The 16,648-nt window shown below is 36.2% G+C and overlaps 2 protein-coding genes across 2 annotated transcripts; both read right to left on the reverse strand.

The window, feature by feature from the left end:
- Window positions 1–1,421: 1,421 nt before the first annotated feature.
- Window positions 1,422–8,153, reverse strand: LOC108678288 (stromal membrane-associated protein 1-like). The gene is made up of 8 exons (XM_018166665.2): window positions 8,016–8,153; window positions 7,688–7,821; window positions 7,114–7,338; window positions 6,699–6,891; window positions 5,782–6,180; window positions 4,445–4,536; window positions 3,885–3,995; window positions 1,422–3,348 (listed from the first exon to the last, which is right to left on the reverse strand). The coding sequence occupies exons 1-8, from the start codon at window positions 8,131–8,133 to the stop codon at window positions 3,118–3,120; spliced, it is 1,503 nt and encodes a 500-aa protein (XP_018022154.1). The 5' UTR covers window positions 8,134–8,153; the 3' UTR covers window positions 1,422–3,117.
- A 6,174-nt stretch (window positions 8,154–14,327) lies between these two features.
- LOC108678269 (transcription elongation factor SPT4) lies at window positions 14,328–16,544 on the reverse strand. Its single transcript, XM_018166641.2, has 4 exons — window positions 16,295–16,544; window positions 15,915–16,021; window positions 15,386–15,441; window positions 14,328–15,072 (listed from the first exon to the last, which is right to left on the reverse strand). Exons 1-4 carry the CDS (start codon window positions 16,358–16,360, stop codon window positions 14,954–14,956), a joined length of 348 nt encoding a protein of 115 aa, XP_018022130.1. The 5' UTR covers window positions 16,361–16,544; the 3' UTR covers window positions 14,328–14,953.
- Window positions 16,545–16,648: the final 104 nt, after the last annotated feature.

The raw sequence follows: 16,648 nt of genomic DNA on the forward strand, positions 1-16,648 counted from the left end.
ATATTAGTTATGGACAAGGAATGCAAAACTATTTTCATAAAGAAACTCTTTTCATTTAAATCGACATCTAATTTATCTTCAAAAATTATGTTTAAGAGCTTTAAGGTTTTACCATATTAATGTTGACTAAGTACGAATGCTCTACATAAATCATATGTTGTACAAGAAGCTTTGGAAAATGACACGGCGCGAGCACTGCGTTGCAGAGACAACATTTTTCAAAGCATCGAGGAGAAAGTCGGTGCAAGACATTAGGCATAGTTTCGTGTAATATTCAGCAAACACAACCAAGTACAGCAAACCACCTACATCTCTGATAGTATATACAAGTCTCTCACAGACATGGGGAATATCTTGAAAAACCCAGCATCACGCCGCCCTAAGAAGAAATATGTGCCTTCATCTATTTTACAACCACCGTAACATGATACCCCGAGTTTCATTCGTCAGGTGGAGTCAAAATACATGAAGTTGAAGGTATAACTGAGTTCATAACGCATTACAAATACGGCTATATTTTTATTAGGAAAAACCACTCTGTCAAAATCTCATTAACTCATCTTGCAACATTTGTACGAACATTTTTGAAAATTATTTGCCTCAACAATAAGCTCTGGGATTGAGTGCAAAGATTAAAGCATTGAAGCTTACCTGTACCTGCAAGCGTCAAAACCTGTATGACGTTGAGCAACAACACAACATATCCCCTATTGCTCGGCATATTTCAGAGTTACGTTTTAAGGGACATGAAATTGTGGTACCGTAATTGCGGGCCCGTTCCCTGAGTTTATTTTGGGCAAGATTAGTCGGACAAGACTCGTTCAGTTGTACTAGAATTACAAGTGCATTGACCGTTGGCCAATGCGTGAGCCAAACGCTGCAGCTTTGATTGCAAAACTTGTGATTGGTGTTAAATCAAAAGCTTAATATGAAAGGCATTTTTTCCTCCGGTGAAAGGGAAGTTGTAATTGTAGCCATGGCATCATAGATGTAGAGGAAAGCATATCCTGAAACATAACAGTTCCGAGATGCGGCGCAGTTGAAAAAAAGAGAAGACAGGCAACGCGAATATTTTTACCAGGATTATAAAGCAGATGCTATGAGCATTTGGCATTATTCAACAAAAAATGAAATTTCTCTCAACAAATGTGTAGATTAGGCACATCGTTGAAGCTATAATAAGATGGCATGAAACTGTAACATTACTTCGGATAGTACGAGTATGTATACGTTGACGACATTTGTACAGCAATGAACACACGCAAGGCGTTGAAGGAGGATATAGGAGGAATAATCCATATTAAAACTCAGATAAATCAATTCAAAAAAGTAAATAAATAAAATTCAAAGCATCTGCATTTGTAGTGAACCCATAAATTACAGTAAGATTTCAAAATGTAAATTTTGTTTAAAATCCGGAGGAAAGATTACTACAACTTTTATTTGAAACAAAACTTGAATGAAACACAAATTACAGATCTACAACAACGTTAAGCATTTACACCTATCAACAGCCATGACTCCTTTACACACACAGCACCCGAAGCTATCCTACAAATATACTCACAAATAGAAAAAAATAAACATCTATCTTAACTGTTAGTTAGACTAAATGAAAGTAATACATGCAGCTTGAATTACTGATTAGTCTTCGTCTTCTTGAACAAATACCCCAATAACTAACAGTGATATCCAGGGTGCTGCACGTAAACAAATTCCTCTGTTGAACTCAAAAGATGACCAAACAAAAAACTTCTCACGAAAAAAAATGAACTAATCCCTCAACGCGATAGACTTATTTGGGGTTTACAGACATTCTTTACTTGCAAGTCAACACTAACCGTACAAAAAATCAATTTTTATACTTAAAGAAAGTACATTGAAAGTAGTTTGGATTAGTTTCAACAGTTCTAAACAGGAGATATGAAACCATCAAATGTTCAATGAGGAATCTATGTGTGTGTTATTGCGGTGACCATCGACAGTACACAAATAACAACCTCTGTAGGCCAGTAGTAGTAGTAGGGGAGAGATTTCTAGCGCTTCAGATCAGTTCACTCTGTAGGCTATGTAACAACCATTGAGTTACACGAAGCAGCTCGCACGAAGGGCCTCGCGAAATTAAGCAAAACTGGCAGTCGGTCACGGGAACTTCTAAGTAAACTTACGAGTAACTCGTTCAATCCAGAACACGGCCTTCAAAATTTCATATTTTCAAATCACACCAACCGTTCTTGGGTAGACATCAAGCCTGAATTTCAATAAATATTCACTATCTCAAAATAATATTTCCGAAATAACATCGAAACACCGAAAGTACAACTAAGATGATTAGGAGTCTCGTAGTAAGACAGATTTTCAGTCTACACAACAGCAACATTTACATTTGGGACAACGATATAAAGCCTCACCTGACAATCTAGTAAGCGACTTCCGAGAATACAGTATCAAACTTTTCATTATTTTTCCTAAATCTTATACAGAAGTTGTGATCTGAAAACATGAATAAAGTTTCAGAAGAAAGCTCCATCGTAACTCACTTCTCAGTAATTTCATTCGTTGAAATAATTTTAGTATGACGTCGAAAATCAAACTCGAGATTTGCGGAGCTGAAGCGAGAGTACATAGCATCCACAACACTCGTAAGTTAATGGATGTTTATACCAACAACGCGTCTACGCAACTATGAAGCTTCATACAATTGACAGATCTGGAAGTTTAAATTTAATAAGCCATGGGACGGACTCTAGATGTGTTCAAGGCCTCAATTGAGAAAACACTGAAGTTCAACCTTTAACTAGTGAATAAAGATGAGCTTGTGGTTAAAATTCTCCCAATTTAGAGCTAGATGATTGAATATGACTATTTTATGAATATTGTTATGCTTATTCTTGAAATAATGTGAACACAATCAGCGTTTTCATAAGATTTTCCTCGTTATGAAATCCCATAGAATACAATCGAGTACCTAGTAGAAATCATTAACATGGAGAAGTGTGGGGTAGACGGTGTCATTTGATAATTAATGCAATTGTATAAGAAGTGTTGGAGTCTCGGAGAGCTTGCAAGATTCCCAGCGAGCTGCTCATATGTTGTCGCGCTAGAAGAAGGCAAGCATTACTGCCACAGGTTGCCGGACATTACGGCGCTACTCTGCTGCTGAGGCGGCTGCATTGCTCCATAGGCTCCTTGATATTGCTGTTGTTGAAGCATTTGTTGCTGTTGAGTTATTGGTTGTTGTTGCTGCTGCATGCCCATCATGGGACTACCAGCGCCCAACTGTAAGCCACTCATTTGAGTTTGTAGTTGACTCAGCTGGCTTGGCACCTGACCCATCTGGCACTGCATCTGCGTAAAAAATTGAAAACTCAATGAAATAAAGATAAAATACGTTCGCTACGTGTGGCAAATTTCACAGAAAATATAGTATTTGGATAAAGAAAAGAGAACTATTCCATGGAGAACGTTTTAGAAAATCAACACAAAAAATAATAATGATATTATTCAGTTTCAAATCTATTACGTCATAAACAAAATTTCGAGATTACTCAGCTCCTCTTTACTCAAATTAGAATCTGGCGTGTCTCTAAATTTTGTTTCGGCAGAGGTTTGCTTCTTTGGGCCCTAAAGTCAGAAAAAATGAATGGGTTATATTGTCCAAATAGTGACACACTTGCTGCACATAACACTGATACGCCCTTTTGCCGGGCCAAATTGGGTGCATAAGCCACACAAAGGTGAAAATTGCGTCGTTATGTGGACAAACTCTCACTCATTTCCAGGTGTAACATCGCACTCGAGAAGAGCTGTTGAAACAAAACTTGATAATAAGATGGCATGAAACTGTAACATTAAGGAGCAATGACTTGGTATTACTTAGGTACCTGGGCGAATGGGTTGGCGGCAGAAATTTGGATCCCAGAAGCTTGAACCTGAGCAACGCCTGGAGCCATCATCTGCCCCTGCATCATCTGACCGCCCACACCGCACATAACCTGGACATTGTCATTATCATGTAACGAAATTACATAGAAATTATTTAAAAATCTGCCCATTTACAGCTTAAATATAAGGAGTGGAAAAAAGGTTTCACTAGTGAATTATGCATCATGACACGTCTTGATATGTGGACGGCGCGAATTAGGAGAAAAATCGTCCATTTTTTGGACAATTTGAGCCAGTAATTTCTCTGAGTGTAGGTTTTGGCAACAATATATTGTCAACATGATGAATATTATTTTGTACGCAACTCATATCATATACGAATTTTAACAGATTTTTCTTTGTAGAGAACTCATGATTCTTAAATTAAAGCACAATTCCTTAGCTTATTAGAAGCCAACCCTAAATTTTAAGAACACAAATAGCCAATTCTTACAGGAGTTGACTAAAATCCATCAGATTATTTCATGTCAATTAAACAGATTCATCTTAATTAGCTCACCGGCTGCTGAGGATAGAACATCATATTTTGATGAACAGCAGCTCCGTTCTGATGTTGCTGATGCTGTACTCCTACACCACCAATAAAATATCCTGCAACGAAATATAGGAAATAATGAATCAAATTCATACCTGACATATTCTACTTTTATCCTTGGTAGGATTAATAACAAAAAAAATATAACTCAGTACTCACTGCAGTGAGTGACACAGAGCGCATTTTTTCGTCGACGAAAACGTGAAGTCACGGACGGACAGACAGACAGACATAGCGAGCACAATAGTGCATTTTTCCTTAAATGAGAAAATGCGCCAAAAAAGGTAGCTGTGATTAGAAAATGAATGTAAGAAGAAATTTTTTTTTGTCTGAGATAGAATGAGAATATGTCTTAGAAAATTCTGTTACATGTGAGAGGGGCCTGGGCCAAAAAAACCGGACTGATTTTTAAAGACTTGTTCAAATATCTTAAATCTTCTGTCAGCTCATAAGCTGGACTTGTTGATTATTCCGCAATTTTGTCAATACTTCTACGTCGATCTTCACGAATTAGGTGCCCAATTTTTCCAACATTTCTTCAGTGCGGAAAGTGAAATGATGACCTGAGCAAGGTTGGTCGTCAATTGACATTTCCCCTTTCTTGAAGCGGGAAAATCACTCAAAAACTTATATTTTCCCCATAGCATTATCCTTGTAGGTTGTCTTTGGCAGTTCCTTACCTCCTTTTCTCAGAAGAAAGCAAAATTTGATGGCAGCATGTTGCTAATGAAAATCGGCCATCATCAAAAAATGACAAGGGTGCAGAAGACATGTCACAAAAAAATGTGCGATTGTGGAACACGGCTTTTTAGGACAGCAATGCGTGATATATTAATTGATGAATATGTAAGTAGCATACGCTCATACAAGGAGAATGTGGTACTCCCAAAACTTTGCCCACCGCTGAGTCAGTCTGGTTATTTTGGGTCCCCCTAATAGTTATTATTAGGACACGTAATTTTTCACAGTCAATGCTACCAGCAAGGAGCGATGATTTGGAATGTATGCATGAACATCAAGAATACTATGATCAGCATTGGAAAACACATGATTGATTAAGCAATAACAAGTTAACACAGATAAATGGGGAGCTAAACTTTAACTATTATTGGTGGTTAGATTTGCCTTGGTTAGATCTTAACACAAGAAAAAAATTTATATAATCATTGTTCTTCCGATTAGGTTAAGAGAATGCGCATATATAATGGGTGAATTGAAAATACAAAGAACAAGCTAACAAGTGAATGTACCGAGATATTATGCATCTAAATTGGCAGTGGCAATGTTAAGTTTTAACTTACCTTGCTGCTGAGTCATGTTGATCATGTGTTGCTGCATGTGAGGGTTCAGTTGTGGGTTCATATTGGGGTTCAGTTGTGGGTTCATGTGTGACGTCATCTGCATCATTGCCTGCGAGCTCATACCAGAGCCCTGGGCCCCCTGGGATGCATTCTTAGAATACAAAGCCAAAATGGAGTCTTTGGTTAATTTCTCTCCATCGGGAGCCTTTTGATTGAAGAAATTCTCCTCTTCTTCTCTGACAGCGTCAGCTGCTGAGCCAGAAGCATCAGCCGTGGCAGTAACATTGCCTTCAGCAGCAGCGCTTGTGGCCGCGACAGACGCGGGCGCCGAGAGAAACTCCCCAAATGGATCGCTGGACTCGACCTTGCTGCCACTATTCTGGATTGATGCCGGCGAATCTGCCGATTAAATGATTGCAAATTGAGTGATGCATGTTATCAAATAAATGGCTGCAAGTGAAATCAAAATCATGGTAATGACTTTATTGATTTTGAAGTTGAATTTAATAAAAAATGTATCGATTACTAAAGGCATTCATGCAAAAATAAAAATACAGGATTATTATATGACATTTTAACCATTTACACAATTTTAAGGTAAATATATGTATGTCAATGATAGAAATAGTTAAGGTGATGATGCTCAGGAGTTGAATAATTTGATCAAAAGCTTGGTTCCATAAAAAAATTTGAAACAAAGTTGGTTACCTACCTCAGAGATGATTCACTTTAAATAAAAGAAAAAAAAATTACAGGTAAAACAGTAACTGTAAAAAAATCTAGACATATATCATCCAATTGAACAAATTACCAATCAAAATAACTGACCAGAATGCATTAGAAGATCTTGAGTAGGTACTACTAATTGCAAGATACACTAACACATGATATTGATGTTTCAATTTATATCTACTAACCTAAGCCCAGTAAGTCCTGAGTGGCAGAAGCAGGGAGTTTGGGCACGGTTGAAGGGGTGTTTGATGCTGAGGACGTCCTGGACGACGAGGAGCCTGGTGCTCTGGGTATTGGTTTAGGAGATGTGCCATTGCTTTTGCTACTCAAGACGTTGCTTGAGATGGAAGTGGGTAGCTCTACACTACCTATGCTATTCTGCAAAATAAGTCAATATAGTTAATAAAATGAACGAGTATTTAATACAGTGGTTTAGCATCAAATTATGATTTCACTGTATATTTTGCAGCCAAGTTAGTGGGAAAGAAACAAAAAATTTTCATCAAGTCTAAATTAACACAGCAGTAGTTAAAAAAAATATGATAGATAATAGATACAAAATAATTAATTAGTTGGTGTTTGCATCAATTAAAAACATACTTTCTTGTCTTTTCTTTTGTTTTTAAGCTGCTTCTCAATGAGCTGCTCCCAGTTAGGTGTAGGAAGAGGGGGTTGGACCCATTCTCTTGCAATGTATTTCTTGGCCTCATACTTTGCTCTGATGAACTGCTCTAGCACACTGTCAGTCTGGGGTCGCCTGAAGCTGTCCGGCAGGTTAGCTTCATAAACAGCTCTCGCTCGACTGTTGCCCATTTGCTGGATGCACTATGCCAACAAACATCACATTTAAATACAAATTTACACATCAGGCAATACATAAATTTTAAAGCAAAGAAAATGCCCAAACAGATTCACTGTATTTTCAATGGAAGCCTTGGCAAAAAAATAAGGTGAATTTCATAAATGTTTTCTTTGTTTTTTAATTCTTGGTGAACTACTAGCAATTTAAGCAGATTAACAATATAAGAATGTAAATAATATTTTACCAAGATTAATTAGATGAGAAATATAATAAAATCTCATTGATATTTCAGTGACATTTAATCTACCATAACCACAGTAATGCTAGAAGGAACTTACATAACAAAGAATTGTGAGTGTAAGAAAGACTCACCACCACTTGCTGAGGAGTCCATGTATCCAAGTTAACACTCTTCACACGTGAGATGTGCACTCCCAGATTACGATGAATGCCAGCACAGCGAATGCATACAAAGATTCCAAGGTTCCAAGATGACCATCGTGGAGCTAAATATCAAGTTGCATCAGCATTAAAGGAAATGTAAACACTAAGAATTAGGTATTCCCATATCAATCACTTATTCTAAGGACTTCAAAAGCTTGCATGCTCCATACAAAAATATGATTATTGATCCTGCACTAATGTTTTGTATTATAGTATTTTCTAACAACAGATGGTTTAGCAAAGAAGGGTGACTTACTTTTGGCATCGCAGTCAACACAATATTTATTGTCATCATCCTTAAGTAATTCAGTTAGGACAGCTTGACATTTTTCCTGAATAAGTCGATTCTTTTCCTTTTCAAATGATGAAGTCATCTTCAAAATTAACAAATTAAATTTTCTGAAAAAATACAAGTACTACAGTATGTATCAACTATGATGAAATGCATAAAAACATTTTTCATGATGAATATAGGAGATAACAATTATACCTACATACTGACATCTTTAACATACTAACAATAAAATGAGGTCTTTGTCATTTTCTAGGCCTAAAAAATAAATAGCTAACTACTGATAAATGGTAGACCTCAAAAACCTAGCTCTGCTGGAATCAATGAATGTTCATATTTTTTGTTACACCTAATAATAATTTTTCTTGTTGGAGAGAGGAAGAAAACTGAAAAAAATATCTTGATTAGAAAATTCTATTTGAAAACTTCTCTCGATGAGATCTCATGGTAGATATGCCAGCTATGATAAGTATGATGTAACCTTGGCAAGAAATAAAGCACACAAAAGTAAAAAAATAAACAATATTAGAGTGAGAGATTAGAACAATAACTAGAATCTGATTTGAGTTTACTACCTATATACTGTATGGTCAAACCAAGTGTTATAAGATGCATCTGGTATGATAATTTTTGGTGAAGAAAAATTCACTCAGTGACTGACCAAGGATAATAAATTTTAAGAGAGAAGAGAGCATTTGCCCTATGCCACACGGTGTAGTCAGGCCCAGGCCATTTTCATAACCTGCAGAGTGGAGAATGCAAGGATAAAGCCAAATGGGACATTTCTAGTCAGTTTTAGGGTAGTATTTGCAATAAGTGCCATAATCTGAATTCATTACCGGTCACCGACCACTCTAACTCTGGCCATCAGTGCCTTAGGTCAGTAACTTCATGCGTATCTAGTAATGGAAAATTTTCATTTGCCATACCTGTAATCATTATATTGTGTTGAACCTGAGTAAAGTTTAAGGGGCCATGATATTTTTTTTTGTATCCATTACTGTTCCGGTTGGGGAGACTATCCAATACACCACAGTTAACAGCACAACTATTGAGACTATGGATACTACCACAGCATTTTGGCATTTTGTCAAAAGACTCATTTCACTGCCAAGTCTTGCCAGTTGTCTGCGCTTCAACTGTAAATTGTCTGTGGTTCTACCACAAGTCGCCTGTGATTCTACCACAAGTTGCCTGTAATTCTATCACAAGTCGTCTGTGATTCATTCTGCTGCCTGAACTTTGCCTATGATTCTACCACCAGTCTGTGATTATACTGCTAGTCATCTGTTATTTTACCACACTTCTCTTTAATTCTATCACCAGTTGCCTGTGATTCTAATGTCAGTCATCTGTGATTTTATCACACTTTGCCTGTAATTTCACCGCCGGTCATGGTATTAATTACAAAATTAAATTTAGCCCACAATTCTGCCCAATATCACAAATTGGCCGTAAGGGCATCTGCACCTGAATGAACTACCATCAAATGGTATAATAAGGGATAGGTGGGGTAAATGGGACAGTCCTCTACCACCGTGTAAAAATGTTATAGCAGCAAAACAAATTAAAATATTGCAAAACTAAAAATAGTGGCATAAACATCAACATTTTTCCTATCTATGTAGCATAAAGGAAATTAAGAAATCATACATTTACTAGCTCTAAAAAATCCATGAAAAAATGGTAAAAAATGATATTTCAAAAATGTACGTACCTATACAGGTGGATGGTGAATTAAATAGAATTGTAAATTAAATAAGAGAGAAGGAAATAAGGATGTTCAAAGCTGCCAAACAGTATGGCATAAAAAAGTCTGTTTAGTTTAATAGAGTGCATGGAAATCATGTTATGGAGCCTGGCTGCCAAACTGTTTTGAGTGCAATGGAGGTGAGCATTATTATTGTTACCCACTTCAGCCTATGGACCTAAGGATTATTGTCAAAAGCTACTCAAGTACCTGATGAGCACGAGCAAACTGTCCCTAAATCTTCACCTTGCAGGGAACAACCAGGCTTCAGCCTTCATCAAGCCACAAAGCAATTTAAGCAAAAGACTAGCAATCACATTGCAAATAATATTAAAAGCTCAAGATCAGCTTTGAGGATGCAAACTATGAGAAAGTACTGTAGTGGTGTCATGGTGTGGCATGTGTATTATATAGGTAGCTGTATGGTGTACCATACCATGCAATCATGCATGGTATATGGTCAAATGGGCAATTCAAGGAGTACAATCAATTTCATAGAACAAGTGATTTTGAATCACCAATTTTATTTAGCATATGGCAGGCATGCTTTTATACAATGTCCAGGTAAACAACCAATTTTAGCCTGCAACTGATAGATTGATTTTATTGTTGCCAGTAAAAGGCAGTTTGTTTAGTGACCTCTTGCTTCTAACAGGGTGCATACCAGTTACCACAGTACCAGTATTTAGAAAAAAAAATTCCATGACTTTTCCATGACCTTTTTTTACTAATCTTTGAATGTTAACTGAATGAAAAGAGTGTATTTGACAGTGCAGCAGAACCCAACATGTACTGATGGTGAATTGGTAATGTACAAGATGTGTATCAAACCTACACATCCTCATCCATTTGTATATTTATCTGATCTTACAATTTTATTACGAATCCATTTTTTTTGCTGGTTCTAAATGGAACCTTGGCATTAATACCCTATTCCCTAATACCTACGGTAGGTTAATACACATTACACACAGCATGGAAAAACACTTCATTTTTTCTTCATTAATTTACAAATTCCATGATTTTCCATAGCCTGAAATGAAATTCCATGACTTTTGAGGCCTAGAAAATTAAAAATCAAATACCATGACTTTCCAGCATTCCAGGTTTTCCATGACCATGAGTGACCACACTCCACACACTGACACACACCTTGTTATAATGTATTGAATAAATGACTTTGTTTGCACATGACAAAGTCTGACACAAAGATCCCCACTGATTTTCATGTAGGCTAGGACTTGAAATTTTTAACTGGTTATCCTTTAGTTCAGGAAGGTTTTGCAGTTTACTATAGCTAGGCTACCTAATTTTGCTGCTACATTTTATGAGGGCATTTCTAACCCTAGTTATTAGTTAGGCCTAGTAGCAGTAGTAGGTACTAACCTGGTAGCCTGGTAGGGTTAGCGCGGTATATTCCGACACATTAAGGACGCATCGAGAAATGAAAAACTATAAAAAAACCGTATGCGTTACATAAGTTCTGTTGCCTTCACGTGACTCTCGTCTCAAAACACTTCACTACGCGTCAGCAACGATGAAACGTCACAAAATGTTGCCATATTTATTAAAAAGCCTTTAGAATGGAAACCTACCAAATCCCTATATTCCGTCACTTTGTGTGGCAATATTTGACACGTGGTGAGTCATATTGCGTCAGCGCTTCAAATTTAACTGATACGTAATGCCGATTATTGCCAACATCAACATATTCGAATTCCGTTTGCTGTGTGAGCTGTATTGGGATACAACACGGCTTTGAATTAGAACACTAACGAATATTGAACACTACCGTAAAATGGGGTAACTTAGACCACTTTTCAATTTTTTTACAAAAACCCCCACAACTCAAAAACTATTTGACATAGAAAAATTTTGTCAATGGGCATTAAAGGCCTAATACTGAGGCTACATAACACAATAGAAAGATTTAAAAACTTTGCATATCTAATAGGTTAAAAAATTAAAAATTTGACCCACAAAAAAAAGCTATTATTTAAAGCCTGTCAGAGTACCCCCTCCAATTTTTTTATTTTTTGGTTAAATAACTCCAGGTTTTGATGCATTGTAGTAGAACTCTTCTAGTTACATATACAAATGACAAATTTTAGGAAAGTGTCATAGTTTGCAAATGGGGTAACTTAGACCACCAAATGTCAGCCCTGATGGGGTAACATAGACTGGCTTGGGAGTTAATATAAAATTACCATATATAACATATTTTATGTTTGTCAGCCTATTTATGTTTTTTCTTTATGTTTCAGACTCTACAGAGTCTTATATATGGTAATTTTAACTTAATATCCAAGCCAGTCAATATTTACCCATCGGGGCTGCCATTAGGTAGTCACATTTCCCTCATTATGGGGTGGCGCCTCCCATTTGCAAACTATGACACTTTCCTCAAGTTTGTCATTTGCATATGTAACTAGAAGAGTTCTACTACAATGCACCAAAACCTGGAGTTATTTGGAGTTATTTTACCAAAAAAAAAAATAATTGATTTTACCACCCGGTCTAAGTTACCCCAAGAGCTGGGGTAACAAAGACCATCACTTTTTTTGAAATTACATAAAGACTATGAGAGGCAGGAGCCAGCAATTTATGGTGAGTGAAGCTAGAGTATAGACCTGTATTTTACATGTTTCAATTCAAGTTTAATTAAGCTAGTAAAAAAATGGCATCATTTATAAGAAAAAAAGTGGTCTAAGTTATCCCATTTTATGGTACTTAATTACGTTTTAATTAACAGCTATTAGGCTTTTAATTAAGCAAATTTCAATTTTTGTACAAAGCTTGGAACGATCTGTGTGTGTCCAATTCAAGTTGTGTCGGAATTAGTTTTGATGGGTCTAAATCCATCACTCAACTTAATCATCTATTAATTTATTTAAAAACAGTTATTCACTATTTGGTAGAGCAAGGTCAACTGTCAAATTTGACACATTTTTCGATGATCTCACCAGGTGGCATGCAGTGTCTCTCTTTGGATCTCAATATTTTCCCAATAGATGGCCAAGACCTAGTGTTTTTGCAGTATTTCGACACGCAAATGTTACATAGTGGCAAAGCAGAGAGGTTTTTTATACTCTCCCTCAAGTTCATTTTTGAGTCATAAGTAGACCAGTAAAGTATCCTGGATACCAGCATTATCATACATTAGAAAGTGGTTTAAATCTCGAGTAAATGAGGAAATTAAAAATGAACTGATTCTAAAAAAGCTATGGTTTGCCACTATGCAAATGTATGACGTCACCATTTCAACCATCAATGAACACATGGAACTAAAACAAAGCTTAATATAAAGGAAAAACTAGAGAAGTGACGGAATTACCTACGATGTTGGAATATACCGCATTTACCCTAGGTGCACTAGGTGGTAGCCTACCTACCTACTACCTAGTACCTATACCTATGTTTCCAGTGATGATACACCAATACTACAATACACTCTCAATCCGTCATTCAGAATGACTTAGTGTCAGTCCTCACCTAATAAAAATTTCAAATTATTTCTAAATTTTGTTTAATAATGCAACCAACTAACCAAGTTACCAAGAAAATGTGGTATTAAACTAAGTTAACTAACTTCAGAATTTAAAAGCCAAGACATTTGTTTGTATGATCAAAATAAATTTTAGGAGTTACAAACTTACAGGAATAAAATATAGAGCAACAAAAAGTATGTGCAAGTTTAAATGAAATAAAATTATACCCAGACTCACAACGAGATCTCTCATAAATATGGTGTAGTTGTACCCGTAACCCGTGTAGCCTACTTAACTGTAACTGAGTCGGACTAAATCATAAATCATTAAATGGGGTGCATTTCATGATTTCAACAGACCTTAAACTTCAAATAGAATCAGACTACCTAGCTAATTTATAGTCTGACAAATAAATCACTAATAGAAATATAGAATGATTAGGCAGTCACTAATACTAATAGAATCTTAAGATTCTGCGACAATATGTTTAATAGATTTGATCAAACACACGGCACAAATGCTGAAAATTGTTCACAGTGCGAAACTTTGAGCAACAATAACAGTCTTATTTACAGATGTCAGATAACATCAAGAATCCAAGATCATGAAATAAGATATCAACTGACAGCGGTGCTGCGGTAGTAGGGGGTGGAAGTCAACATTACAAATGCCATAGCGAATAATCTTGATGTGAACGCCTGTTGTGGATTTTGCTGGACGACTCGGTCAGTCTCCAGTAACATATTTTCACCATATAAGCCAGTGAAAACTTCAATGCCTATTTTTGTCGTACTCTTCGGGTCCAGTGACTATCATTAATGTCATATATAATATTCTTTTCTCTAAAAATATTACATCCCTGTATTTCTTGCACTTAATGTGACGGCATTTCACTAGGTAACCTCTTAAGGACCGATTATTTGAGGTCATCAAACCATTCTTCCTCGTGAAATATTGAATAAAATTCGATAACCCGGCTTATAAACTCGTCGACGAACAGCACATTTCATGCGATAAATACTCATTGATACGACTCAAGACGAGAGGATTCAGAAATTTATTACTATCACAATTGTATAACTCGAGTAAAATTTGGCATGAATTCAATCATTGCCGAAAATTTAAATAAGTCTATCCACATCGCAAAGAACTTATTAGTAAATTAGATTACATGAGGAGTTTGCTTAGTTTCGAAATCCGATGAAGGCTTAGTTATTTTCAACAGTAATGGGGGGAAAAAACTTGGAAGATGATGAATGCATGGAGAGAAAATTGTGTGCAAGTGCAATTTTTTCGACACAAGAATCTGAATAAACACGGAAGACAAGAGGCGGCAACCAACTAGAAACAAAATGATGGGAAGTTGATAATATATTAAAGATATTCAAGAAAGAACACTTTGCTCGGATTCCAAAAAAATGGGCCCCCTGATTATAATCCATCAAATTGTAAACCGATTCAAATTGAAAAAATCGCATGCTAATAACTTATTGTTGCTAAACTTTGTGGGGATTTTCAAAGAATTGCATCCTAATTATAAACTGTCGCTGTCATTACATAGGTAACACTCCGACAGCGTAGCACACGTATATCTAACTTGTATTCTACACAAAAATTGACGTAAACAAAATAAAACGAATGACATGGAGGTGATGTTGGTGGTTCTATCTGGTGGTGATGTCCCGGGAGCGATACTTGATGCCTCGGGACTTCATCTCCCTGATGATGGTGGGCGGCAAGCGTCCCGTCACTGATATAGCATAGATGCCTTTCACGCACCGATCTGACATACATAAAAGAAAATTCAGTAAGAAAAGACATCAGAATTCAGAACTCTGAAACCTAACAAACACAAGGAGATTCGTTAACAATAATCACTATAATTTATACCTCGACCACAATATCAGCAAATTATACGTGATAGCCAATGACGTCTCGAAGCATATGACATGACCACCCCTTTAAAGTATTAATATTTTTTCTATATTATGTCATCCAATGATAAAATGACTATTACTGATATTGATGTCTTAATAACTCAGCCAAAGAGTAGAAGTAACTTTTATATATGAGTATCTAAGCACAACAGTTCTCACTTATCCGTTGCCATTTCGCCACCCAGCTGTCGTCAGGCGTCATCAGAGCGATCAGTCTGAAAAAAAAAAATCATGAAATCTGAGATGGATGGTTAAATATTCATGTCAACTGAGCCCAGTGCTTGTATAACTAATACCAATTTTGTTATATATTAAACTGTCGGCCAATTTGCCATGCCTAGTGCATGTACAACCAATACCTAATTTATTATATATTAAACTGTCTTAGGCAAATAGGACATACACAGGATAATTTTTTGTTAATGTGTTCTCTAGATCATTAATGATACTGCCGTCATGGACAAAGGGGAAGGTATCATTACTGGAGTAAATCGACATTGCAAACAATTCAAATAGATCGCTGTACAGTTCATACCAACATTTAGTTCTGGGATCAGACATAATGCCAGAACATTCGCAAATTTTACATCAAGATGGCGGTTATACAGGAATAAATTGGAAAATTGTCAATTGGACATATAACTGGATTTGTATACAATTCACGATGCATAAGCATAATATTGCTCACCCATCGAAGTTGTTAGACGTGCAATCGTATACGTTATCTCTGTTATTCTTCATGTTGAGAAAGTCATCGCAGTTGTCGCAGCCGTCTGTCTCAAACATATCCATTGTCTGTAACAAATATCATCAAAATATTGTATATATTCAAAAACTTGGAATGTCATATTGAATCTAATTAAAGACACTTTCAACGTTTGGACAGATCGAGTTATTGATTGAAAATACATGTGAATTTTCCCAGTCGTTATCAAAATATGGAACAGAAAATAGTGTACTAACATAATAATTTGAAAATCAGGAAGAAAAAAATAATTTTATTGGAAAATAAGTACAAGATAATTAATGTTCGAAAATAATGAATGAATATGATCAAAATGCACACACCTTGACGAGCGAGCAGACCATACAGGCACGCAGGTAGCGGAGGTCCTTTGGGATGTTGTCAGTCATGGTGCTAGCGAGCAGACGAGCAACCAACACACAAATTACACCTATTGTACCAGCCCTAAGATGTTATAAACACGTACGATATGTTAAAGAAACCACAGCAAAGTAATATTATCAACGAGTTTCTGTGCTTCCTTCCTGCATGATGAGAATTTATATTTCAATCAATAAAAGTTTTATAATGGAAACCATTATTAAAATAATTCAAAATAAAAACATAACGATTTATTTCTTCTCAAAAAGACACAACATGGGCGATGTCTAATAAGAACAAGAATATGAGAAATAATG

Source organism: Hyalella azteca, unplaced genomic scaffold, assembly GCF_000764305.2.
Source record: "Hyalella azteca isolate HAZT.00-mixed unplaced genomic scaffold, Hazt_2.0.2 contig14766, whole genome shotgun sequence".
NCBI lineage: Eukaryota > Metazoa > Arthropoda > Malacostraca > Amphipoda > Hyalellidae > Hyalella > Hyalella azteca.

What these genes read in the sequence shown, in the direction of transcription:
- LOC108678288 (XM_018166665.2), bottom strand. Translation starts at nt 8,133, where the DNA reads ATGACTTCATCATTTGAAAAGGAAAAGAATCGACTTATTCAGGAAAAA. An exon ending in TCAGGACTTACTGGGCTTAG is followed by an intron (nt 6,181 to 6,698) that starts GTTAGTAGATAT and finishes TTTAATCGGCAG; the next exon opens with ATTCGCCGGCATCAATCCAG. An exon ending in CCGCCAACCCATTCGCCCAG is followed by an intron (nt 3,349 to 3,884) that starts GTACCTAAGTAA and finishes TTTTTTACGCAG; the next exon opens with ATGCAGTGCCAGATGGGTCA.
- LOC108678269 (XM_018166641.2), bottom strand. Translation starts at nt 16,360, where the DNA reads ATGACTGACAACATCCCAAAGGACCTCCGCTACCTGCGTGCCTGTATG. An exon ending in ACGTCTAACAACTTCGATGG is followed by an intron (nt 15,442 to 15,914) that starts GTGAGCAATATT and finishes TTTTTTTTTCAG; the next exon opens with ACTGATCGCTCTGATGACGC. An exon ending in GGCGAAATGGCAACGGATAA is followed by an intron (nt 15,073 to 15,385) that starts GTGAGAACTGTT and finishes TATGTATGTCAG; the next exon opens with ATCGGTGCGTGAAAGGCATC.